This window comes from Chiloscyllium plagiosum, unplaced genomic scaffold (assembly GCF_037043375.1).
Source record: "Chiloscyllium plagiosum isolate Xiang-an unplaced genomic scaffold, Cpla_swu_hap1 HiC_scaffold_1, whole genome shotgun sequence".
Classification (NCBI taxonomy): domain Eukaryota; kingdom Metazoa; phylum Chordata; class Chondrichthyes; order Orectolobiformes; family Hemiscylliidae; genus Chiloscyllium; species Chiloscyllium plagiosum.
The window spans coordinates 103138543-103164215 of NW_028270139.1; the positions used below are offsets into that span (position 1 = coordinate 103138543).

At 42.0% G+C, this 25673-nt stretch overlaps 1 protein-coding gene across 1 annotated transcript in view; it reads left to right on the forward strand.

Annotated features, from left to right (window-relative positions):
- The first annotated feature begins 12614 nt into the window (after positions 1-12614).
- The window catches only part of vcp (valosin containing protein), a 79212-nt gene continuing 66153 nt past the window's right edge, over positions 12615-25673 (forward strand). The window contains exons 1-2 of the mRNA XM_087989506.1: positions 12615-12766; positions 21115-21226. Coding sequence (XP_087845632.1) covers positions 12750-12766; positions 21115-21226 — 129 coding nt within the window. The 5' untranslated portion in view covers positions 12615-12749. The remainder of the gene's footprint in view (positions 12767-21114; positions 21227-25673) is intronic.

Here is a 25673-nt window from a genome sequence, read left to right on the forward strand (position 1 = left end):
TTCACCATTTCACGGCATAGTTTGGACTAACTTAAAATACAGATCAGCACCTCATTGCTGCTCTGTGGAGCGTACCATCAGCTGACATTGCAATACTGCTGCCAGGCCACTTTGCGCCCATGATCAAAACTCATCCTATGCCTCAAAACAGGATGGATTACTGGGCTATTAGTTTGATCTCTGAACGTTAATTCACTTTGAACCTGCTTAGGTGCTCAGAGCATCTCTGCCTTTTTACACAATGTCACTTCATTCAGAATTTACATGCTTAACAGTACTTTATCTTGCCTTGCCTTTTAGTATACTTCAAAAGCCAGGTGACCTGCCATGCTTGCTAGCACTTAAAACTCAAGAGGTAGACATATTGCTGTATAGCACTCTGCTACATCAGTGTCACACCTACAGCATATGTCAGCACTTTACAAGACAGTGTTACTGAGTATGTTTCAATTAAATGGCTATGTCTGAGGGGAATAATCTTTAATCCAATCAAGGGCTCTTATTACTTTCATTCAGAGCTATGCACCAATCCCTTGAAATGAGGTTGGACAAATCAGGGTCTCGGACTTTGTTTCGTTATAGTCTGTGATTGGACCATGATCAATCTTGCAAATCACTTTCATAAGTCCAAGTGGTACCAGTAAGTCAGTCAGGGAGTTGCATGGAAAACAGTGCTGGATTTGTTCCATCTTCCCAAATTGAGGTTTGGGTATGAAAAGTCAAGGGTGGTTTGCAGGAGCCAGTGCTGTATTGGAGAAATAAAGTGTGGGTTTTGCAGCCAAGGTATTAGGATGCAGAGGGTGTGATCATTGTGGAGGAAGGCAATCCTACATATAAGGCTGGGAGGCAATATAGCAACAGAGGGGACATCGTACTTCCAGAGGTGGAGTCATCAGTCACTACCCTGCTGGCTTCAATAAGAAAACAGTGCATCACTGTGGTATGGGGCTCAAGGGGTAAGGTGGGGAGATGAACATTGTGTGGGAACTTGGAGAAGATCAAACCTGATGGGTTTGACAGGGATTGCAATGCAGAAGAGAAAATGCAGGTTGCTGATGGGGGTTGGGTGCATAAAAAAGTAAGGAGAGCCTATTACTCTTGCTGGAGTGGGATCTGAAAGGTTTCCATCTCTATCCAATTCTCTACTATGCAATCAAAATACAAAATGGCTGCCAGCACAGACAGAGCGCGTAGGGCAAGTTCTGTTTTTTTCCCCTTAAGGCCCTTTCAGGGACAATTAAATTAATCAGGCACTTGCAGATTCAAAACTAATGATCTTGACAATCTGTGACTCTTAAAATACTGAAGCCATTTGTGTTCAAATGCAGCATGACTTGAACAATATTCAGGCTTGAAGTGATAAGTGGCCAACGAGTGCTTGGCAATGACTATCTTCAACAAGAAAGATTTAAACCATTGATCCTTATTTTTTCAACATTATTACCATTACTGATTCTACCACATTCAACCAGGGGGAGGTGGTGGTGTAATAATAATGTTACTGGACTAGTAATTCAGAACTGGAAATGTGTTGCTGGAAAAGCGCAGCAGGTCAGGCAGCATCCAAGGAACAGGAGAATCGACGTTTCGGGCATAAGCCCTTCTTCAGGAATGTAGAGGGAGAAAGAGAGCTTCTTCAAGGAAGGCATCCTTGTAAGAGGATTCGCAGTAGGTTGAAATCTTTGAGGAGAAAGTGAGGTCTGCAGATGCTGGAGATCAGAGCTGGAAATGTGTTGCTGGAAAAGCGCAGCAGGTCAGGCAGCATCCAAGGAACAGGAGAATCGACGTTTCGGGCATAAGCCCTTCTTCAGGAATGTGTGGGAACTTGGAGGGCTTATGCCCGAAACGTCGATTCTCCTGTTCCTTGGATGCTGCCTGACCTGCTGCGCTTTTCCAGCAACACATTTCCAGCTCTGATCTCCAGCATCTGCAGACCTCACTTTCTCCTAGTAATTCAGAACCCAAGGTTAATGTTCTGGAACATTGGTTCACCACAGCAGATGGTAAAAGTTGAATTCAAAAAATTAGGAATTGAACAACTATTAAAGATACTGTTGATTGTCAAAACTAAATCTGGTTCACTAATCAAGAGTAGCTTTATTTGTAATTTCTACCATATTCAACTGATACAGTAAAACTGAGACAGCGTTCCTTCAGGACCAAAGTGCTACATAGATCGCACAATCTGCATGATCATACACAGGGTGGCATAAAATGCATAAGAAGTGCAAAACATGCAAGACAGCACAGTAATTTCTGACATGTCAAGACAATAGGCACAGTGGTGTACAAATTAGTGTTATAAAAGAATGATAATAAAAAAAAACATTGTTCTAGCAGCAATTCAAAGTCATGTAAAGAGTTTTGGATGGAATAGAGATGTAATGCACTTCAGGGAAGAAAATGTGCCAATTATTTGTAAGTATATTTATTAGCAAATTTTTTTTAACTTAACAAACATATAAAATTATTGAAAATACAGTTAACAAATCAGTATAATAAAAAGAAAAAAAAACAAATTACAATATAACTACTGTCTCCTATTAACCTAACCTCTAATATAAAACAAACCCTAACACTGTGCAAAGCAACACCAAAAAAAGAAAAAGCAAAAAAAAACCAAAAACACACATAAAGTACTTAACAGCTACGTTCGGCGCAAAGCTCCCAAACAAAGGAATGGGAGCATTGTATATATACCCGTATTAATTCAGGAGACCCCCTCCAGGGCCCAGGACTTGACAAATCTAACCATCCTGGTTAAACAAATGCCCTAGTTAAGACAACTGACCAATCTATTTCCAAATAACACGAGTAGGGCTGCCATGTCTTATAAAAATGGTCTGTTGTGTGGTGCACCATGTTTGTAAAAAGGTCCAAGGGAATGTGCTCCATAATTAATTTCTGCCATCCCAGCAAGCCCAGAGGGTTCTCAGACACCCAATTCATCAGAATATTCTTCCGTGCACAGTATGCAAGAATATTAAAATAGCTTCTTCCCATGCCCGTCTAAAGATGATAAATTCGGTAGACCTAAGAGGAGAGATATCGGGTCTACTTTGACTTCAGTCCTCAATACCCTCCCTATCTCTCCCGCCACAGCACTCCAGTAAACATGGAGCCTGTGGCATGCCCAGAAGCAATTGGTAAGAGTACCTACACTTATTTTACATTTGGGGCACACTGAAGATGCCCCTTTTTAAACTTGGCCAGACGGTCTAGTGCCAGATGAGCCCTGTGCAGAACTTTTAACTGCGTAGCGCATGTCCTATTACAGATGGAGATCTTTCGAGTATTCTCCCATATGTTCTCCCATGTTTCAGATCTCCACTCCTAGTTCTTGCTCCCAGACTTCACATAACCGGTTAATATCTGCCAGGCCCTACCACCCAGCAGGCGATAGAGGGCACTAACCAAAAAGGTGCTTGTGGAACGTAGCAACAACCTCTCCGTATCGGGCTTATAGGGTTTAGTGAGAAGCGTAGTCTTCTTCTGGATGAAATCCCTAACCTGAAAAAAAACGGAAAAGATCTCTGCTGGGTAACCTGTATTGGCAGCTCAGTTGCTCAAAAGACATCATAACCTCCCCCTTAAACAAATCTCCCAAACTAGAAACTCCTCTCGCTGCTCATAGTTGAACCCTGAGTCCATCATCCCTGGTCGGAACCCTGGCATGACAACTATAGGTGTAAGTGGCGAAGTCTTGGATAAACAACCCTCACTCTGATGCATCGCCCTCCATGCCTTGACTGTACTAATGACAATGGGGTTCCGGCAGTAGTCCATAACTGTCCTCATCTTATCCATGAGTAACAGAGGGCACTTTGCTTGGGAGGCCTCAATGTCCAGCCATATTGAGTTTGGATTGTTACCTACCCAATCGCAGACAAAGGACAGCAGGGAACTCAACTGATACCTTCTGATGTCTGGGAAATCAACTCCTCCCCCTCCTTGAGGCAACTGCAATTTAGTAAATTTGATGAGGGGCCGCCCACGATGCCAGACAAAGGAACCAAACCACCCCATAAGCTTCTGCAGCATTATAGGGAAACATTATAGGGAGCATACGCTTGGGATAAAGCAAACGAGGAAGAACATTCATCTTAATGAGAGATATTCAGTCCAGCCATGAAAGTGGAAGAGCCTCCCATCTCTGGAGATCTCGCCTAATATTGTCGAGCAAATGAGCAAAGTTAGTCCGAAATAACAGATCAAACGTGGGGGTAATGAAAACGCCTAGGTATCGGAACTCTGCCTGTGACCACTTAAAAGGGAACTTAGAGCCACCTTCAACTTCTGGCACATCCTTAAGGTTCCCCAAAGGCATAGCCTCCAATTTTGCAAAGTTAATCTTATATCCTGAAATAGCTGAGGAGAAAGTGAGGTCTGCAGATGCTGGAGATCAGAGATAAAAATGTGTTGCTGGAAAAGTGCAGCAAGTCAGGCAGCATCAGGGAACAGGAGAATCGATGTTTCGGGCATAAGCCCTTCTTCAGGAAGGGCTTATGCCCGAAACGTCGATTCTCCTGTTCCCTGGATGCTGCCTGACCTGCTGCGCTTTTCCAGCAACACATTTTCAGCTTCTATCCTGAAATAGCCCCAAATGAATTGATATATTGTATCAAATGGGGTATGGAGGATATCGGGTTCGATAAAAACAGAAGGACATAATCCACATACAATGTAATCTTGTGTGCCCTCGACCCCACTACCGGAGCGGTTATGTGGACGTTCTGACAAATGGCCTCTGCCAGTAGCTCTATCACCAAAGTAAACAACAATGGTGAGAGGGGGCAGCCTTGCCGACTACCCCTACCAATCGTAAAAGTCCCAGACTTCACCCCGTTGGTGATGACCATGGGAAGAGGGTGGCAATATAAAACCTCCACCCACCTAGCAAAGACTCCACCCAACCCAAACTGTTCTAAGACATAAAAAAGATACGACCATTCCACCTGGTCAAATGCTTTCTCTGCATCTAAGGAAATCACCAACCCCTGAATCGATCGTTGCTGACAAACTTGGACCATATTCAGCAACCTTCTCATATTATTAGAGGACCTACGGCCCCTTATAAAGCCTGTCTGGTCCTCTTTAATAATATGGGGCAACACCCTTTCCAATCTCAGCGCCAGGATCTTGGACAGAATCTTGAAGTCTGAATTTAATAGAAGCACAATCCTCAGGAACCTTCCCCTTCTTAAGAATTAAGGAAATATCAGCTTCTCTCAAAGATGCTGGTAGGCGTTCATGCATATAGGAGTGATTGTACGTCTCCAACATCGGCCCTGACAGAATCCCTATAAACTCCTTATATAACTCACCCGGGAGACCATCAGGGCCAGGTGCTTTCCCACTCTGAAGTTGCCTAGCTGCCTCCTGTATTTCCTGAACTGTCAAGGGGGCATTAAAGAGAGAGGCCTGTTCCAAGGTTACCCCTTGGAGGTCCAGGTTCTTAAAAAAGGTCTCCATTTTAGCACTCCTGACTTCACAACCTTCAGACCGATACAATTCAGAGTAAAAGCTCCAAAAAGCCTCATTAATCTTTTTAGCATCATATGTAAGGACCCTGGCGCTGTCTCTGATTGCAGTAATGGATTGGGGAGCACACTTTTTCCTAGTCAGGTACGCTAAATACTTCCCTGGCCTATCCCCATATTTGAATAGCCTTTGTCTAGCAAAAGCAAGTTCTTTCTTTGTGTTTTGTGTCAGTATTGAATTCAAGGCAGCCTGAAGCTTAGACTAAGCCTGTAGCTTAGTCACTGAAGGCTGCGCAAAATGTGCCGTCTCTGCGGCTTTCAACCGCATCTCAAGTAGACGTTGCTGATCCTCCTTCTGTTGTTTCTGGCTAGCCGAATAGGAAATAGCTAATCCCCTAGCAAAGGCCTTAGCAGTCTCCCATAGCACAGACGGACTACTAGCCGTGCCTGAGTTGATAGTCAAGAATTCCTGAAACTCCTTCAAAAAGTATTCCACAAATTTGGAATCCTTGAGGAGAAAAGGATCCAAATGCCAGTGCCGCAAACCTCGCCCTTCACTCTTGACCTTAACCTCCAAATATACTCCCGCATGATTAGAGATAGCTATATTCCCAATTTTACAACCCATAATCAAATCCAGAAGGGCCGAGGGAGCCAGAAGGAGGTCAATCCTCATGTGATATTTATGTGGGTTTGAAAAAAAGGTGAAGTTCCTGCCGGTAGGGTGAAGACATCTCCAAATATCCACCAGCCCCAACTCCTTGCATAATCAACCACCTGCTTGGCCTGTGAAGAAATAGTTGGGGGCCCACAAGGCATCCTGTCCACTGTCAGATCCAAAAGACAATTAAAATCCCCCTCCCTATAATAATGTGCCGTGTTCGAAAAGCACTCAACTTAGAGAAAGCGCTAATCAAAAATTTGAGGGGATGCACCAGAGGGACAGTAGACTTTTAAAATGCCATATTCCTCCCCAAGTATCAGGGCTTTAAGTATCACAAACTGTCTCTGCTCATCTTTCACCTGCTCGAATAATGTGAATGGAATATTTTTCTGGATAAGTACCGTCACTCCCCTACTTTTAGTAGTAAAGGATGAACAGAATACCTGGTCATAACCCCCCTGTTGTAACTTCAGGTGTTCCCCATCATCAAGATGGGTTTCCTGCAACAAAGCGATATCAACCCTTTCCCTCTTAAGGCTAGAAAGCACTTTTTCCCTTTTAACAGGTGAATATCTTCCCTTAATGTTCCAGGTGCACCATTTAATAAGACACTTAGCCATATCCCCTTTCAGACACCCTCGGAGGGAGAACCTTGCTTACAAAGCACCGAGCATAAGTCAATAAAGACTCAAAGAATCGAAAAACTATATATACAAAAACTACTCTATCATAACTATAAACAATTATTACTACCAAAAAATTACAAAGAAAACCAACCATAAAACCTTGAATGGAAGACTCTTCCCCCTGCCCATAGGGGGCACTCACCCTACCCATCCCCTCCTTCACAGCTCCTTCAAATCCAGACTATGCTCCAGCCTTAGGCAGAAAAAAAAACAAGGAGATGATCCTTAAATCAACAGAAAAAAAGACAAAGTCAGGATGAGCACTCCACCCATCCATGGCTTCATGTCACCCTACTTGTGACTAAAAGAGAAGCAGAACAAACAAAAAAAAAGGGAAAGAGACAACAAAGAATATCCACAAAATTTCCCATCAGAAAATCCAGTTATTACAAAAAAGGAACAACTTATTCCAAAGTATTTTCCCCCCTTTCCAAAAAGGAAATTATTAGGGAGAAAGAAAGGAATAAAAAAAAGGAAGGGAAAACATGGGGAAAAATAGAAAAGAGAACAAACATTAACCATATTCTTCAGGCTAATCCATCAATTTTAAAGTGTACACAAAGTTTTTAGCTTTATTCGCTGAGTCAAATGTATAAACTGAGTCCTCGTGGCTGAAATGAAGTACTGTGGGGTATCTCAGAGTACTGGTTGCCCAGGTTCCTCAGCCTCTTTTTAACTTCATCGAAGGACTTCCTCTTTTGAATTACAGTTGCTGAAAAACCCTGGAAAAACATGATTTTTGACCCCTTGTACAGCAGTGCCTGCGGATCTTTTCCCAGGTATCTGGAAGCTTCTATGACTTCTTGCTTGTCCTTATATGAATGGAAGTGCACTAGGACCAAGTGGGGGCCCTGCACTGGGCCTGACCTGTGCACTGTAACCTGATACGCCCTTTCAATCTGTAGCCTGCTGGACTCCACGTGAAGGCCCCAAAACTTTGGCAGCCAGCTTTCAAAGAAGCTGAGTGGCTGCTCACCTTCCTCACCTTCAGGGAGCCCGACAATTCTGAGATTTATCCTCCGACCTCGATTTTCAAGGTCAACGATATGGTCTCGCAAGGCCTGCACCTCTCGCTCCAGCACCTGGATTCGACTGGATGAGGATTCCATCACAGCTTCCGAGGCCTTAGTTTGACCTTCAACCACCTCCAGCCTCTTCCCGAGGCCCTGGATCTCCTGCTCATGTTTCTGCAGCACGGATGCAATAGGTTGGACCTGGGCATGAATCTCCCCACGGATTTCCTCAATCACAGCCCCAACTTTCAAGGTAAGTCTCTCCATCGCCGCAGCCAATTCCTGCGAGTCTGTCAGGTCTCCAGGGGGATCAGGAGAGGCTGCTGCTGCTGCAGTCTCTGGTCTACCTGGTGCTGCAGGGGACTGTCCTCCCTGCTGCTGTTTGCTTGCTCCTTTTCCCTTTGGTATCCTTACCACTCCCAAATATTAACAAATATGTGTTCTCTAAGGTTTTAAACTAATAATTCCACCACATAAGTTGGCCAGAGATGGCACAAAACACCAGTATGCTTTTACTGTTATGCAGAACTGTCCACAGCGGTTCTACAGAATCGCCGCCATCTTGCTGAGTCTTACCTGATCTGCCATTCTTACCTGGTCTGCCATTCTTACCTGGTTTGGCCTACATGTCAATCCAGACCCACAGTGGTGTGGTTAACTCTCAACTGCTCTCTAGACAATTGAGATGGACAATAAGTGTTGGCCTGGTCAAAGCATCCAAATTCTGTGAATGAATAAAAAAAATCAATATCCTGGGGGTTACTATTGATTAGAAACAGGACTGGAGTAACCATATAAATACAATGGCCATAAGAATAGACAAGAGGTGAGGAGTCCGGCAGCAAGTAACTCACCTCTAACTCCCCAAGGAACAAGTCTGGAATGTGATGGAACACTTTTTCCTCACCTGGATGGGTACAGTTCCAATATCACTCAAGCTGCTTGACCCCACTCAAGACAAGCAGCCCACATGATTGGCATCATATCTACAAACATTCCATCCTTCCACCATCAGTAGCAGCAGTATGTAGTATGTACAAGATGGACTGCAGTATTTCACCAGGGTTCCTCAGACAGCACCTTCTGAACCCATGACTACTCCCATCACGAAGGACAATGATGCCTCTTACATTTCAAGGAAGACCAGGGGACTGAAGTGCTGAACAGAAGCTTTATTAGGGAGGTGTTCACTCTGCAGGCAGCAATGTCAGACTAAGCTGCTTCCTGTCTAAAATGACTGATGATGTCATCACGATTTCATCTGATTGGACTCATAAAGCGAAAGTTCACCATAATTACCATACACACAACAGTGGCAGATACATAGGGATACCAACACATGTAGGTTCCCCTCCAAGCTGGTCACCATCCAGACTTGGAAATATATTGCTTATCCTTCAGTGTCACTGGGTCAAAATCCTGGAACTCTTTCCAAACAGCATTTGCGATCTAACTACATCAAATGGATTGTCGAGGTAGAAAAAAGCAGCTCAATGTCAACTCGGAATGGGGACTCAATACTGGCCCAGTCTGCAATTCCCACATTCCAGTGAATGAATAAACAAAAATTCCCATGTAAATTCTTGGAAAAAAAAATCACAATATTTCCTTTCTTGGGATTTTCTTGGTTTTCAATGTTACAGTTTCTATACTACACAAGGTCTTTGTCCACATGGCTTTTTTTCAACTGTCATGCTTTATCAATATTGAGCAAGTTCTAATCTTCAAGTTGTTAATAATAACAGGATCCTGAGCGCAATGGAGGCAATATCAGTGTAAAACCTCACTGGTAAACCCACGTGACATTTTTGATGACTTATTGTTTTATTTTGTCAAAGTCAACATTGTGTTATTTTCATTTCTGTGGTATTGCACCATTATCATTATTATATATCCACTGATCATAAGGTATAGGAGCAGAATTAAAAGAGTGTGGTGCTGGAAAAGCACAGCAAGTCAGGCAGCATCCAAGGAGCAGGAGAATCAACGTTTAAGAGCTTTTGCCTGAATAATGCCAAGGTGATAAAAGGGAGATGTTTTGTCAACAGCATTGTGTTTGATGCAGTTTATCATCGAGAGTTCTATCTGAAAACACAGTCTTCACAAGTTGAGAGTTGTTAGTTCCTCCAGGATGGAACTGAGAATGCTATCGCAGAGAGGCAAAGATACACATCTGAGACATATCTTTTTCCTAAGTCAGAGTAAAAGGGGAGGATAAGTTAAATATGGACTAGCCCTGGCTCAGCACTCTAGTGTCAACAGGTCATGGGTTCAAACCCCATTTCGGGGACTTCAGTATAGTTTACAGGCTTAACTTGTCATTCATAGTACTGAACATACGATGCAATTGGAGATGTTGATTTGGATTTTCAATCTTGAGGCAGATAGTGGGAGTTGGGAAAATGCCATTTCTGGCCATCCTACCTTTGGTAAGAGGGGGCAAAACTCTCACATCTGTTAGACAAGAGCAAAGGTTGAGGCTTCCTCAGCACTACCTTCTGGATCCCTCTACCTGCCTGAAAGCTGTGCAGAAGGAACCTCAATACTCAAATTTCAGTACTAATAATTCATGTTAAGGCTTTTTGATAAATGCCAGAAAAGTATAAGATATAAGGGCAGAATTAGGTCATTCGGCCCAATGAGTCTGCTCTGCTGTTCGATCAAGCTTGATATGCTTCTCAGCCCATTCTCCAGCCTTATTCCTGTAACCTTTGCTCCCCTTACCAATTATAACCTTCTGGAGCAATGAGTTCCACAGATTCTTCACCATCTCAGTTCTAAAGTTTTGTCCCCTGAGTGAGGCTGGGCCCTCAGGTCCTTGTCTTTCCTACGAGTGGAAACATCTTCTCCACGTGCACTCTATTCAAGCCTCTCAGCATTCTGTAAGATTCTCCCCTCATCTTTCTAAGTTCCATTGAATACAGACCCAGAGTCCTCAATCGTTCCTCATACGACAAGACTTTTATCCCCAGGATGATTAATCTAAACTTCCTTCAGACCTGCCCCAAAGGCCAGCACATTGTTCCTTAGATACAGGGTGTAAAACTTCTCATAGTATTGCAAATTTGGTCTGACAAGAGCCTTATACATCCTCAGCAGTACTACTCTGCTCTTGTACTCTCGCCCTCTTAAAATGTGTGCTAACATTGCATTTGCCTTCCGAACTGCCAACATTAGTTAACTGCATGTCAGACTTAACAGAATCTTGAACTTGGACTCTCAACACCCTTTGTGTTTCAGATTTCCAAAGTCTTTCCACATTTAGAAAATAATCTATACCTCTATTCTTCCTCCCAAAGTGAATAACCTTGTACTTTCCCGCATGATGTGAAGGTGCTGGTGTTGGATTGGGGTTAAAAATCTCACAACTCCAGGTTATAGTCCAACTGATTTATTTGGAAGCATGTATTTTCCCAGATAGTAGACTTCTTTGCCCACCCTCCTAGTTTGTCCTTTTCTATCCTCCCTGCTTCCTCAACAATATCTGCCCCTCCATGTAGCTTTTCCTCATCTGCAAACTTAGCAAGTGCCCTCAGTGTCTTCATCCAAATTGTTAATGTATGACAAGAATAGTTGTGGTCCCAATACTGACCCCTGCAGAACTCCACAAGTACGCTGGCTCTCATGCTGAAAATGACCCTTTATCCTGACTCTCTGCCTACAGCCAATCCTCTACAGTACCTTGCCCCTAACAGTATGTGCTGTTAACTTACTTAGCAGCCCTCTGTGCAACACCTTGTCAAAGGCCTTCTGGAAATCCAAATAGATCACATCCAATGGCTCTCCTCTGTCAAATTTGCTCATTACTTCCTCTCAGAATTCTAACAGATTTGTCAGGCATGACCTCCCCTTGAGGAGGAGCTGCTAACTCAGTTCTATTTTACCATGCACTTCCAAGAACTCCGCACTCTCATCCTAAATAATGGGCTCTTAAAATCTTTCCAATGATCAGGGTAACATGAATCAACCTATAATTTCCCATTTTCTGCCACTCTTCCTTCTAAAACAGGGGTGTTACATTCACCATTTTCCAGTTCAGGAACCCTCCCTGACTCGTGATTCCTGAAAGATAACCATTAGTGCATCAGTATCTCCCTCACAACGCCAGGGTGTAGTCCATCTGGTCTGGATGATTTATTCACATTCAGACCTTTTACCTTCCTTAGCACCACCTTCTTAGTGATTTCCACTACACTCACCTCTGCCCCGACTCTCTGGTATAAAGATGTTGTAGTACATCCAAACCATTTGGTACACCCAACTTTCTTTATGAACTACATGGTCTGAGCCAACTCCCTTTGGATATTTTTAAAGACAAATCAATATAGCAACAGGAGAGAATGGATTCCACACAAATTGCCATCTGTTAGACCTTGAAAAAAACCAAAGGAAACTGTTAAGGATTGGAATCACGAATGGTCAGTCGGGAGGCGGAGTGGAAAAGCTAGTTACTTGTAAAGTTTCACTTTCAAAACGAATAAAAAATTATTTAAACCCAGATGAATAAGGTGCTGATAGATCTGCCATTATACATCTCCACCAGGCTTGATGAAACAAGCAGTGCTTAAGAATGACTCAACAGAAAGGCAGCGCGAAGCCCTTTCCGGGTGCGGCGATTGAAGTTGGAGGCGGGCTCACGCGCCCTGTTTGGCGGCGCAGGCGCGGGGGCGGGCGGGGTTGCGAGGTCATGGCTCCGGGAGAAGGTTCTGGATTGGGCAGCCTCGTTGTGAGCTCTGAGTGACGCGTTGGAGCGGCTGCCAGGGGTTTTTTTTATCTAGTACTTCGGCAGCTGGAGCGAGAAGGGACCATTGAGTGACAGGGGAGACAGCACAAAAACGGATTAAAATACTATCCATCAGAGGTTCAGAGAAGTGAATCCCTGCGAGCAGAGGGAGACTGATTGGTAATGGCTTCGGGAGGAGAGTGAGTATATCCTCAGATGTGTCTATGAGGCGGGTAGTAGTTCCCGGTCGCTTTGAAGGCCGGTAGGCCTCAGGCTTTTCCTCGCCCACTGCACGAAGGGGGAAGGGAGAGGCTGGTTTGCTCCTCGCCGATTTCACTGTGTCATCCAGGCCTAGCTGAGAGAGGCTGCATCTCATTGAAGAGGCCTGATCCCAGATATGAGTTTCTGCCCTCGGTTTATTTTCACCAAAGCCCCTCTCCGGAAATGCAGTTAAAAATCGCGTCGCAATTATTTGCGGCAATTTGTTTCAGCCGAATGACGAGAGCGATTTTTTTTTGGTGGGGGGAGCTATTTTGTGGAGCCTGGCAGCTGCTGACCCAACGAAATAGGATTTAATCACTTTTGGTTCATTTTCCAACATCCAACCTGGTTCATACCAAGGTGAACGTGCAATATTTTGTGAATAAGTCGTTTGCGTTTTTTTTTTGTAGGGCATGTTTGATTTTTTTCCCATTTTCCTCACCTGCAGATGAAGTGCACTATGCATCTGTAAAAATTAGTATGGTTAAGCAGAGATCAAAGTAATTGAAACATCGATATAATAATTGACTTCCTGAGACTTTCCTTTTTGAGTTTGGATTTTATGTTTACAATTAAATTCACTTGAGTTTAGTTGTTTCAGAGCCATGGTTAGTAAGTAACTACTAGCCATTTGTATTTTGCTCTGAAATCATCCAATCTATGGTGGATTTATTGTTGTCACATTTACTGAGAGAGGGTGAAAAGTATTAATTTTCTGTGCTATCCAGACAGATCATACCTTGCATAAGAGTACATTGTGGACATTTTGAATTAAATCTGCAAATAGTTTTGATCTGGATTGCACTACTTGAAAGTTTGGTGGAGCAGATTCACCAAACTAGTCCTCTCCCTTAATAACTTTTAACTCTTCCCATTTCCTCCAAAACCCAGGAGTTGGCAACGGGCACTCAGATGGGCCTTGCTGCCCCTGCCTCTTTGTCAGCTATGTCAAAGTCCCTCTTCAGTATCTCAGATCTTCTCTTACATTAATGACTACACCAGTGCTGCACTCTGCACCCAGATTGAATTGGAGCAGTTCATCGACTGCCAAAAACTTTCACGTCGCCCCTTAAATTCACTTGGTCTACCTTGAACACCACTTTCCCCTTTATTGACCTCTGCAGTGACAGTCTCCAGATGGAAGTTTACTATTAAACCCACAGACGCCCATAACTACCTGGATCACACCACCTCCCTCCTGCAGGAGCTCCACCCAGTAATCCAAATTTCTCCACCTCTGCTGCATCTTTTCAGACAAGGAGACAGTCCATTCCCAAGCATCCCATATGTCCACCTATTTTGAACAATATGCTTCACCCCCCATCATCTAGACAGCGCACCACCTTCAATCCTCGCTCCACTGCTTGAAACCCACCCCCCTCCCTGCCCAAAAGCAGTAAAGACAAGGTCTCCCTTATCCTCACCTACCACCCCATCACTAAAAACATTTCCCCTCCCCACACCTCCCGCCTTCTGCAGGGAATGTTCCCTTCACCAATCCTTGGTTGGGACAACTCCCTGGTACTTTCCCCTGCAACTATAAAAGATGTAAAACCTGCTGGCACCCCCCCCCCCCCCCCCCCCCCCCCCCCCAACCTCCATCCAGGGCCCCAACCAGTTCTTCCAGGTGAGACAGAATTCTTCTGCCTCTTTTCGAACTTAGTTTATTGTATCTGGTGCTCCTGGTGTGGTATTCTCTACCTCGGTGAGACCAAACGTAAACTCAGGGCGCTGCAATCTCAGCCAGGCCTGCAAGGGCCGACCTGACCTCCCAGCCACCACCCATTTTAATTCCACTCACCACTACATTTCTGACATGACCATCCTCGGCCTCCTCCACTGCCACAGTGCATCAGACCGCAAATTCGAAGAACTATACTTCATCTTCCACTTGGGCACCCTCCAGCCCAGAGGACTCGACGTTGTGCTGTACAATTTCAAATAACATCCCTTTAGATTCCTGGCTCCCTTTCCAGCAAACTTTTCCCCTCCCTTCCATTCCTCTGACCGACCTTTCCTTCCAGCTGCCAACCGGATTCATTCCTCCTATTGACCAACCAGGTTGTACTCTCTACCTGTCTTCACCTATCCTTACCTTACCACCCTGCCCTTCTCTCCTCCCAACCCCCCTTATCTGCAGTTCCCCTTACAATCACCCTCAGCCCTGGAAAAGGGCTACACTCAGTGTTGATTTCCTCACCTTCTGATGTTGCCTGGCTTGCTGTGTTCTTCCAGCCTGCTGCTTGTCTACCTTGGATTCCAGCATCTGCAGTTTTTTTGTCTCTAAAGCAGATTTAGTTTTGGCTTTCAAGAGCGAATTTGATAACAATATCGGAATTATAGGCAACAGGAACTGCAGGCATAAAATGTATGAGGGTAGTGTGAACTCCATGTCAGAAGGCCTCCTGTTGTACTGTAACCACTCTTAAGTTATTTTAAAATTGTGTCTAAATCCCATGTTCTTACAAATAATTCCTCAATGTGTCAGTGAAAAACTGAAGAGCTTTAATGCTTATGCACCAAACAATGTGCTCTTATATGTGCTAAAATATCTTTTAAGACTAGGTATAAAATAGCATCAGGTTGAAATCTTTGAGGAGAAAGTGAGGTCTGCAGATGCTGGAGATCAGAGATGGAAATGTGTTGCTGGAAAAGCGCAGCAGGTCAGGCAGCATCTAGGGAACAGGAGAATCGACGTTTCGGGCATTAGCCTGATTCCTGAAGAAGGGCTAATGCCCGAAACGTCGATTCTCCTGTTCCCTAGATGCTGCCTGACCTGCTGCGCTTTTCCAGCAACACATTTCCATCTATAAAATAGCATCACACTGATATATGGAAAATTTCAACAGAAACAAAATTACACCTGCAACTGGGATATTACAATGTCTCTGAAGTATTATTTTATCTTAAGTCTTCTAGTTAAGATCATGCAAAGGATTGGACAGCTCCAAGTGTCTAATTTTCACCATGGTTAGTGAGTGCGACCAATGTTTCCAGCACTGGTAATCTTGGATATGATTGCTCCGTACTTGAGACTTGGCAATGAGTAATTACTTGCTGGAAAAGTGCAGCAGGTCAGGCAGCATCTAAGGAGCAGGAGAATCGATGATTTGGGCAACACATTTTCAGCTCTGATCTCTAGCATCTGCAGTCCTCACTTTCTCCTCAAAGATTTCAACCTGATGCTTGAAGGTAATGTGCATTACCTTCAAAAAGCCCATTATTTCTGGAAGTGCTATGTTCTCTGTATTATAACATGGGATGATATAAATAATTTAGTTCAAATGTACATTAGCTGTAAATGATGCTTGCTTTTGAGTCTCTGCCAAGCAATGCAATAAAAATAAAATTCACTTGTTATATACATTCCATAGTTATCAGGAGAAGTTATTTAGCATCATATAAACAATGAATCGTTGCAGCAAAACAGGAAGTCTTCCTTTGTTTTTGTTTTCTTTGGCTGATGGTCTTAATATTACAATTAACAAGTTGCCTGTTGATTACAGCCTTCAGTAGTGTTAAATTTTGTATTTCCAGTATTCTCATTGAGTTGGACATACCTTAACTTATTCCTGTGTTTTCACCAAAATAAATTGTCATATGGCTAATACCTTAAAGTTTGGCAGTGACAAAAGTGCAAATAGTTTTCATGTTCCTTTTACTGGAAAATTGGTATTGTACAATTACAACAAAGGCTTTCTGACTTGGTGTCTATTCACATTATAGTCCAAGACCGGCATCACCAAATCATGACACATTATAGTTGTTCTGTTATTCCATTCTCTGCAAACTGAATGCTTGATTATTTGAAACATCAATCTAACACAGATTTTTTTTTAACCCTCCCTTAACCCCTCTATTTCTTTTTTTAAAAACACCATTTACATCTTTAACCGAGTTTTTGGCTTGATGGCTTTGTTTCATCGTTCTCCGCTCAGTACCTGTCGTGTTTTATTCCATTAAAATTACTATGTAAATACAAGTTGTAACTTGGTTCTGTCTGTTCACATTGTGAAATAGTGTCAGTCACTTTGTGAAATGCAAGAAGCAGGTTCAGATTTTCACTTGAAGTAAATGTCGAGTCAGTCTTTAAAATTTGGAACAATTCTACACGTCAGGTGAGAATAATAATGAATTTGATTTGACATTTTGATATTTCAACATGCTATGAGGATTTATGCCTGAATAATGGGCATTTAGTTGAGGTGTTGAATCAATGCTGGCAACTGTGAAATTACAGATTGATTCAAAACAAATCTCATTGCCTGTCTTTAATTCCTCTTGTGGTGAGTGACACCTTGAGCTGCTGCAGTCTGTAAGAAAGAGTTCTGGTCTCTTAGTCTGAGTTAGGATATCCTTGTTATTGAGAGAATCCAGTGAAAGTTCACCAGATTGATTCCTGGGATGGCAGGGTCACCATAAGAAGGAAGACGGGACTGAATGGGCTTGTACTCACTGGAATGTGGAAGAATGATGAAGGATCTCATAGAAATACACAAAATCATATTGGGACTGGATAGACTAGATGTGGGAACTCTGTTCCCAATGTTGGGAAAAGTCCAGAACTAGGGATCACAATCTAAAATAAGGGTTAAGCTATTCAGAACTGAGATGAGGAAGAATTTGTTCACTTTGAGAGTTGTGACCCTCTGGGATTCTCTATCACAGAATGCCGTTGGGGCCAGTTCATTAGATATATTCAGGAAGGAGCTGGATGTGACCCTTGTGGCTGAAGGGATCAAGAGGAATGGAAAGGAAGCAGGGGTGGGATACTGATATTGCATGATCAGCCATGATCATATTGAATGGTTGTGCAGGCTCCAAGTGCAGAATAGCTTACTCCTGCACATATTTTCTGTGTCTCTATAGATATGCTTGTGGTGTTAGGGAAGGAGTTCCAGGATTTTAACCCAGTGAAAGTGAAGGAGCACTTACATATTTCCAGATCACGATGGTATGTGGCTTGGAAGGGAACTTACAGGTGACAGTGTTCCTGTTCACCTATTGTCCTTTGAGGTGGTAGGAATCACAGGTTATGTAAGGCTGGAAAACAAGGGAGGGAAAGGCCATGGAGGAATCACAGGCTGGAAAGATTTGTTGAAAACATGTGATTGCCAACTTTAAGGGTTGCTTGAATTCTGAAGGGAGAGCATGCTAAGAATAAATCCCTACAAACAGTGGTTTACAGCCTTGCTAATTTTAATGTTTTGTTCGCAGGTTTAAATTTCCAAACCTGTTTAGATGGGATGGTCCATCCTAATTTTTAAGCCAGCCTTATCGTGAAATGTGATTGATAGTAGTACAATGACTGTAATTATTTCACATTATAAAAGTCTCTTTCCAGTATTTTTGATGACTTGTTCATTCATTTAATTTTGAATCTGCAGAAACTACGCTTCCAAGTTCAGTACTTCAAAGTATCTGGCTGATTTCCTAACTTGCAGTCTGTGAACTTGACCTGTTCCAAAATTGCCTGTCTTGTAACTCGTACCATGAACCATTCACCTGTCACCTCTGTGCTTGTTGACTTGTGTCATCTTCCAATTAGTCAAATGTTTAATATTCTCTTTTTTGTTGTTAAATTCCTCCATGGTCTTTCCCTTTCTTGTTTTCTAACCTTCCATCACCTCTGCAATTTTCAGATACTTTTGCTTCTCTATTTCTAGCAGTGTGTGCATCCTTAATCTATTTCTCCACACCGTAGCTGCTATGATGGAGTTCTGGAGTTCCTGCCATAAATGTTTCCCTTATTTGCCTTTTTTTCCTCTTTAAAACTTAACTTTTTGCTCAGATTTATGGTCATCTGGTAAAATGGACTTTATGGACTGGTGTCAAATTTTGTTTGAGCACATATCTGTACAGTGGGACTTTTATTGTATTGAAAGTGCTCTGTAAATGTGTTTAGTTGATCACCAATAACAATTACAATAGAAATGACTATACAAGTGAAATTGAATGAAGAATATTTTGTTACTGTTGAGGAAAAGTGGTGCAGTTGTTACAAAAGTTAACTCAATCTGCTGCTAAGTATTATAGAATACACTCAAATAGTAGCATGCAATGGAATTGCTCCACACCTGTTTTAAATTTGGAATCTGTGTGCTGGTTTGGCTTATTTTTATGTGCCTGTCGGCTTCTTAAACAGTATTGTTTCATTGTTTGAGATGTATGCAAATTAAATGGAAACATGGATTTAAATTTTATGTATGTGAACCTGCCATGGGACAAGCCTATGGGGCCTACTCGATTTGAACATCTGTGATTGGGCAGACCAAAAGCAGGTGTGATGAAGTTAGAGAGCCATTAATCATTAACAAATTGACTTGAGTTAATAAATCTTCACAACTTTCGTTTAAAATACATTTACTTAAGTTCATTGCTTGTTTGTCTTTTATTTCAATTTCTGAAAGGAAACCTGATGTTTGGTCTTTAAAAAACTTGACTCCTTCTCACACCTGGTGTATTCCATCTCCAAATTATTTTTCTGGCTTTACTTAAGTGTGCACATTAGTTTCTTTTGGTAACAGCAGTAAACTAATGATATTTGATGTGAAATTGAAAAGGCTGCTGCTGGCAGACTGGAAAATTGCCTTTAAAAAGGCTTATTGTTCTATTGTAAGTTTTAGTAACAGATGTTAGTTTAAAAATAATTAACAAATACATGTTTGTTTTTAAAATAAAGCCAACGGACAATCTGCTAACCTTCAAAATGATGTAGCCAAGTTTAGTTCCCACCTCAAATCAAAATAAATTGGCAACCAAAATAATTTGATGGTTAAAATACATGGCATGCTACATGCCTTTATTTGCTCTGTCATGTGAATATTTGAGAGGGTGTTTCTTCACATTAACCCATATTCTACTCCATGGTGTAATATACTGTGGGTTTTCAGTGTCCATTGAATAATGTAGGGCTGCAGAGAGTGCTTTAAATTAATGAAGGGCTGAGGAGGATTTAATTGGGGAAATAAATACCTCCAAATCAGAAGAGATGACAGCTATTTTTGGTTAATGATGCCCAGAATGGGTTAGGAAGGGGTAGAGTACATAAATACAGAAAAAACCCCAGCTGTAACTGGGGTCAAAGGGGACAGTATGGTTAAAAAGGCAAAATTAATGGCTCTTTACTTGAATGCTTGTGGTACAAAGTAACTGAATTAATGGCGCACATACAGATTAATGAGTATTATCTTAACCTTCTTGGAGGCATAGTTCCAAAGAGATCAAAGCTGGGAACTAAATATTCAGAGGTGTATGCGTTTTTGAAAGGATGGTGGGTTGGTTTGTTGACAGTGTTCTGTCTAACGTGGCAATTGCATTCCTCTGCAACCTTGCACTATAGAAAATTGTACTATAGAAAATTGTTATAAAAAATCATGCTGTAGGAGATCACTATAGAAAATTGCTATACCCATTCAGTAGAAAGTTCGCAGTATCCAAACAGCGCCCACAACTCATTTTCGGCAATTCGCGTTGACTAAACATGCATTATACCAGAATGACCTGTATGAGAATAAGTCGGATAGCAAGAAATAATCTTGAATGGAAAATGAAGACCCTGTAAAGGTGGAGGTAAGAAATGAGAGCACGTAATAAAGGCAGGATGTTAACGGAATAACTTTAATACTCATGATGATTGTGATTATGCTGTTATGTGTCTTCCCTCTTCATGAACACTGGCTCTTTGTCTTGCGTGTGTTCTCTCTCTCTCTCTCTCTCTCTCTCTCTCTCTCTCTCTCTCTCTCTCTCTCTCTCTCTCTCTTTCCCCCCCCATGGACTTTTCTTTATAAGGATATATTAACTGCTGTCATCCAGAAAACAAGAAAGTGCTTGACATATAGCCCATGTCATTTTAAAAGACTATCTCCTTGTATATGTAGACTGTATGGGTTAACACAATTTGAAAGTCATTTTTCATTTATTGTGATATGATTTGGAAATCAGTATAATGTAGAATATGCTGTAAAAACTTAAAATTAGTTTAAAATTTCAGAAATATAGTTTGAGACCTCTGGTGGTGGACTGTAGGTTTTAAAATAGGATACTATTTAATCTATGGAAGTAGCTGAAAATCAATTGTAAAATTCTGATACAATAGAATCTAATAGCAACTAAAATACTATGGCTGTTTATCACCAATCTTGTTACTATAAATCTGCTAACAAAATAATGAGTTTCAAATTGATGCAATTAAGTGAGTTTCACTGAACTATCCCAACTGTTGATGTACCATAAGGTGATGGGACTTTTAGTGTGACCATGTAATGCAAAGGTTTTTGTTTTGTAGGTCCAAATCTGATGACTTGTCAACTGCTATTCTGAAGCAGAAGCATAGACCCAATCGACTAATTGTTGATGAAGCAATTAATGAAGATAACAGTGTGGTTTCACTCTCTCAGGTAAGCTAATGATAATACATTGTCTTTAATAATTTAAAGACTTTCTTGTTTCATTATTTCTTTTTCTCTCGTGTCCCTTGGAAAGGTGTGTGAATTTCGAGCAGAGTTGCCTCTAGATTGTGCATCAGCCCAGAAGTCCCCATGCAGATCTCGCAAAAATTCTGAAGAGGCATTCAAGGTTGTCAATAGCTTGTCAGTACTTTTAAGTTACCATTCTTCATGATCTACTGCTTTACTTTGGAGGTGAGTTGGCTAACAAGTTTTGCCCTCACCAGATGTCAGCATCACGTAATTTCCAGCAGTGGTCACAGGTAGAGATCTGACTTTTGCTTCTACTTCTTCCCTATCCTATCCCCTGAAATTCGTGGCATGTCACAACTTGATAGATAGAATGACTGCCATTGGCTCAGTGTGCTAATGTGCAGGCAAGCCTTTAAGGATGAAATAAAATGCTTTGATTGGGGATGAGTAAGTGTTTACAATATTGTGTTGTAATAAACAATGACCAAAACAACTCACTCAAGTTGCTTATGCATAAATCTATGGGGTGAGCTGAAGGGAGCATTTAATCTTTTTCCAGGTCGCTGTTTTTGTATAATCAGAGATTTGAGATCAAATTGTGGAAAATAATGCAAGAGGTAGCCATTTACCTCATTGTGTCTGTCATGATCGATCAGTATTTAGCTACCCTTATCCAAACTTGCTGCACATAGTCCATAGCCTTATGCGGTTACAGCTTTGCAAGACATCCAAGTACATTTTTAAATGTGGTGAGAGCTTTTGCCATTATCCCCCTTTCAGCAGTGAGTTCTGGGTCACTAATCCTCTGAATTTAAAATATTTACACACCTCTCTATTCATTCTCTTACTAACTGCTTTAAACTCATGCCACTTGCTATTTGATCCTGTTGCTAAGACTATAAAGGGCCTTAATTAATTTTATATGCCAGGATTAAGTATTTCCTCAACCTGCACTTTGAATGAAGTTAATCCCAGGCAGTTCAAGCTGAAGGTCAGCCACAATTCTATTGAACAATGAAGCTGGCTGAATAGGCTGTACAGTCCACTCTTGCTCCAAGTGCTTACATCATCTATCCTCCTCATCACCAAGACTGGAAAATTTTAACATCGTTGTAATCCTGCTTTGCGTCCTCTAATATGATCTCAGCTTTCTGTTAATGTGGTAACCAGATCTGCACAGTACTCAAGTTTTGATCTGTTTAGAGTCCTGTGTACAGTTCTGGCATAATTTCCTTGGCTGAGAAAGAAAGGGAAACATACCAAAACAGTCTTAACTATCTTATCAGCTCGTCCTGCTACATGTGAAATATAGACACCATGGTTCCTCTGTTCCACTACATGTGGTTCCTTGAACTTGCACTCACCGGTAGATAGGGTAGTGAAGAAGGCTGTTGGTATGCTTGCCCTTATTGGTCAGTGCATTAAGTATAGGAGTTGGGAAGTCATGTTGCGGCTGTATAGGATATTGGCAGGCCACTTTTGGAATACTGCGTTCAGTTCAGGTCTTTCTGCTACAGGAAAGGTGTTGTGAAACTTGGAAGGGTTAAGAATGGATTTACAAGGATTTTGCCAAGATTGGAGGATTTGAGCCATAAGGAGAGGCTGAATAGGCTTGGGCTATTTTCTCTGGAATGTCGGAAGCTGAGGGGTGACCTTAGAGGTTTATGAAATCATGTGGGGCATGGATAGGATGAATAGTCAGGATCTTTTCCCCAAGGCATATGTTTAAGGTGAGAGGGGAAAGATTTGAGAGCTAAGGGGCAACTTTTCCATGCAGAGAATGGTGCTTGTATGGAATGAGCTGCCTGAGTAGGCTGATACAATTGCAACATTTAAAAAGGCATCTGGATGGTATATGAGCAGGAAGGGTTTAGAGAGATATGGGCCAAATGCTGACAAATAGGGCTAGATTAATTTAAGATTCTTGGTCGGCTTTGACTGAAGAGTCTGTGTTTGTGCTGTACATCTCTAGACTCTAATTTACCCACAACAGGATTTGGAGTGCTCTGCGTGAAAAGTGTGCTGGAGGCTTATTTAATCGTGGCTTCAAAACAGAATTTGAAATAGTTCTTGCTGCCTGGAGGGATGGTGGAGTGCAGCAAGTGCCACAAGCTGAATTGCTCTTCCAGGAAACTATAAAGATTCAGTGGGTAGAAGACTTCCTGCATTTCAAAATTCTGATTCTAACCAGTTAACTAGCCTATAATTGCTTTCTGGATTAGTGGTGCAGTTCAGGCAGCATCCAAGGTGCAGCAAAATCGACGTTTCGGGCAAAAGCCCTTCATCAAGAGTAAAGGCAGAGAGCCTGAAGCATGGAGAGATAAACTAGAGGAGGGTGGGGGTGGGGAGAAAGTAGCATAGAGTACAATAGGTGAGTGGGGGAAGGGATGAAGGTGATAGGTAAGGGAGGAGAGGATGGAGTGGATAGGTGGAAAAGGAGATAGGCAGGTAGGACAAGTCCAGCAAATGTGGCTGTGGTAGCGAGTTTGTTTCATGACATGGTTGAAGAGCTTCAGGGCAGAGGAAATGACCTGGGAGTTGCAGTGGGAGAGGGACTCCCTGAGATTCTTGTAGAGAGAGGAGGAAAACTTCTTCAAGGCAGGCATCCTTGCAAGAGGATTCGCAGTAGGCTTAAAATCAACGAGGTAAAAACAATGACTGCAGATGCTGGAAACCAGATTCTGGATTAGTGGTGCTGGAAGAGCAGAGCGGTTTAGGCAGCATCCAAGGAGCAGCGAAATCGACGTTTCGGGCAAAAGCCTTTCATCAAGAATAAAGGCAGAGAGCCTGAAGCATGGAGAGATAAGCTCGAGGAGGGTGGGGAGAAAGTAGCATAGAATACAATAGGTGAGTGGGGGAGGGGCCGGACTTGTCCTACCTGCCTATCTCCTTTTCCACCTATCGACTCCACCCTCCTCCCTGACCTATCACCTTCATCCCCTCCCACACTCACCTATTGTACTCTATGCTACTTTCTCCCCACCCCCACCCTCCTCTAGCTTATCTCTCCACGCTTCAGGCTCTCTGCCTTTATTTCTGATGAAGGGCTTTTGCCCGAAACGTCGATTTTGCTGCTCCTTGGATGCTGCCTGAACTGCTGTGCTCTTCCAGCACTACTAATCCAGAATCTGGTTTCCAGCATCTGCAGTCATTGTTTTTACCTATAATTGCTTTCTCTTTAAACAATGGTACAATGTTGGCAGTCCTTCAATCCTTGAGTACCATTGATGTAGCTAGTGTGGTGGTCAGATCTTTTGTAATTTTTTCTCTTCTTATATGCTTGGATATATTTCTCATAGACTTTTTAATATTTCTCTTACAATGTTTACCCCATCCAATTGTTTACACTGATCTTCCTTAATATGGCATATTGATATGCACCCTTTTGTAAAGACAGCCTTATCAATCAAGAACCTAACCATCATTCTCTACCTCTACTCAAAGGTGTTTTTTTTTGGTCCTGAAAGGCATTATCTTCTTGCTCCTTATGCATGTACAAATGTTGGATTTTCCTTGATGTTTACTCGCAAATATTTTGACATGCACTCTCCTTGGTTTCTAAATTCCCCTTTTAAATTTGATCCCCAGGCTGTCTATCTTTTTAGGCTATCTGCAGAAGTGAAGTTTCTCTTTCTTCAATTGGGCATTGGAATTGGCTGTCTCTCTTTTTCAGAATATATTTATAGTGAACCTTCTTCCTGAATGACATTGCTTTAACATAGACACAGACTTCAAGTCGCCATTTCAGTCCACTTTTGCTAAATTGCTAATTGCAAAAGTACTCTCCCACTAATACTCTTTTAATACTTTAATTCTCTAAAATTAAATCCAGAATTGTCCATCCTATTGATCATATTTTGATAGCTATTAGTTTTATGAGGCTTTGTTCATAACATTCGGTGGGAAATTGGGTGATGAAGGCATTTGTTTATTCTTGAAATTCTTTGAAGCAGGTCACAGAGGGAAATTAGAATGAGTCAAGACTTCAGTTAAAATATCTCTCTGGTTCTTCCTTTGGTTAAAAAGATTTTTTTGATATTACAATCAACTCTCAATTGTGAATTTTCACATCCACTTGTGTGACAAGTCCTGATATTAAGAGGGTCTAGTGTGGCAGCGTGTTAAATTTCTTTTGAATCATCGATGAGCATCCACCAGTGCTACTTTTGTGTGTTTCAACATGATCAGCTGCCATATTGCACTTTTTAAACTTGAAACCTTTCATGTGGTGTCACCTCCTGTATGGAATCAATAAAAAATATTGACAGTGAAATTATTCAGCATCAGATGTCCTTAAGTCATCCACCTTGTGGGTGTAGATCTTTCCAGTAAATTTCAAATGTACCGTATAGAAATTTAAATTAACTGACCAATCACCATCACTGGATCCTGAAAATGTTTACCACCTTTAAAGGATTGTGAGAAG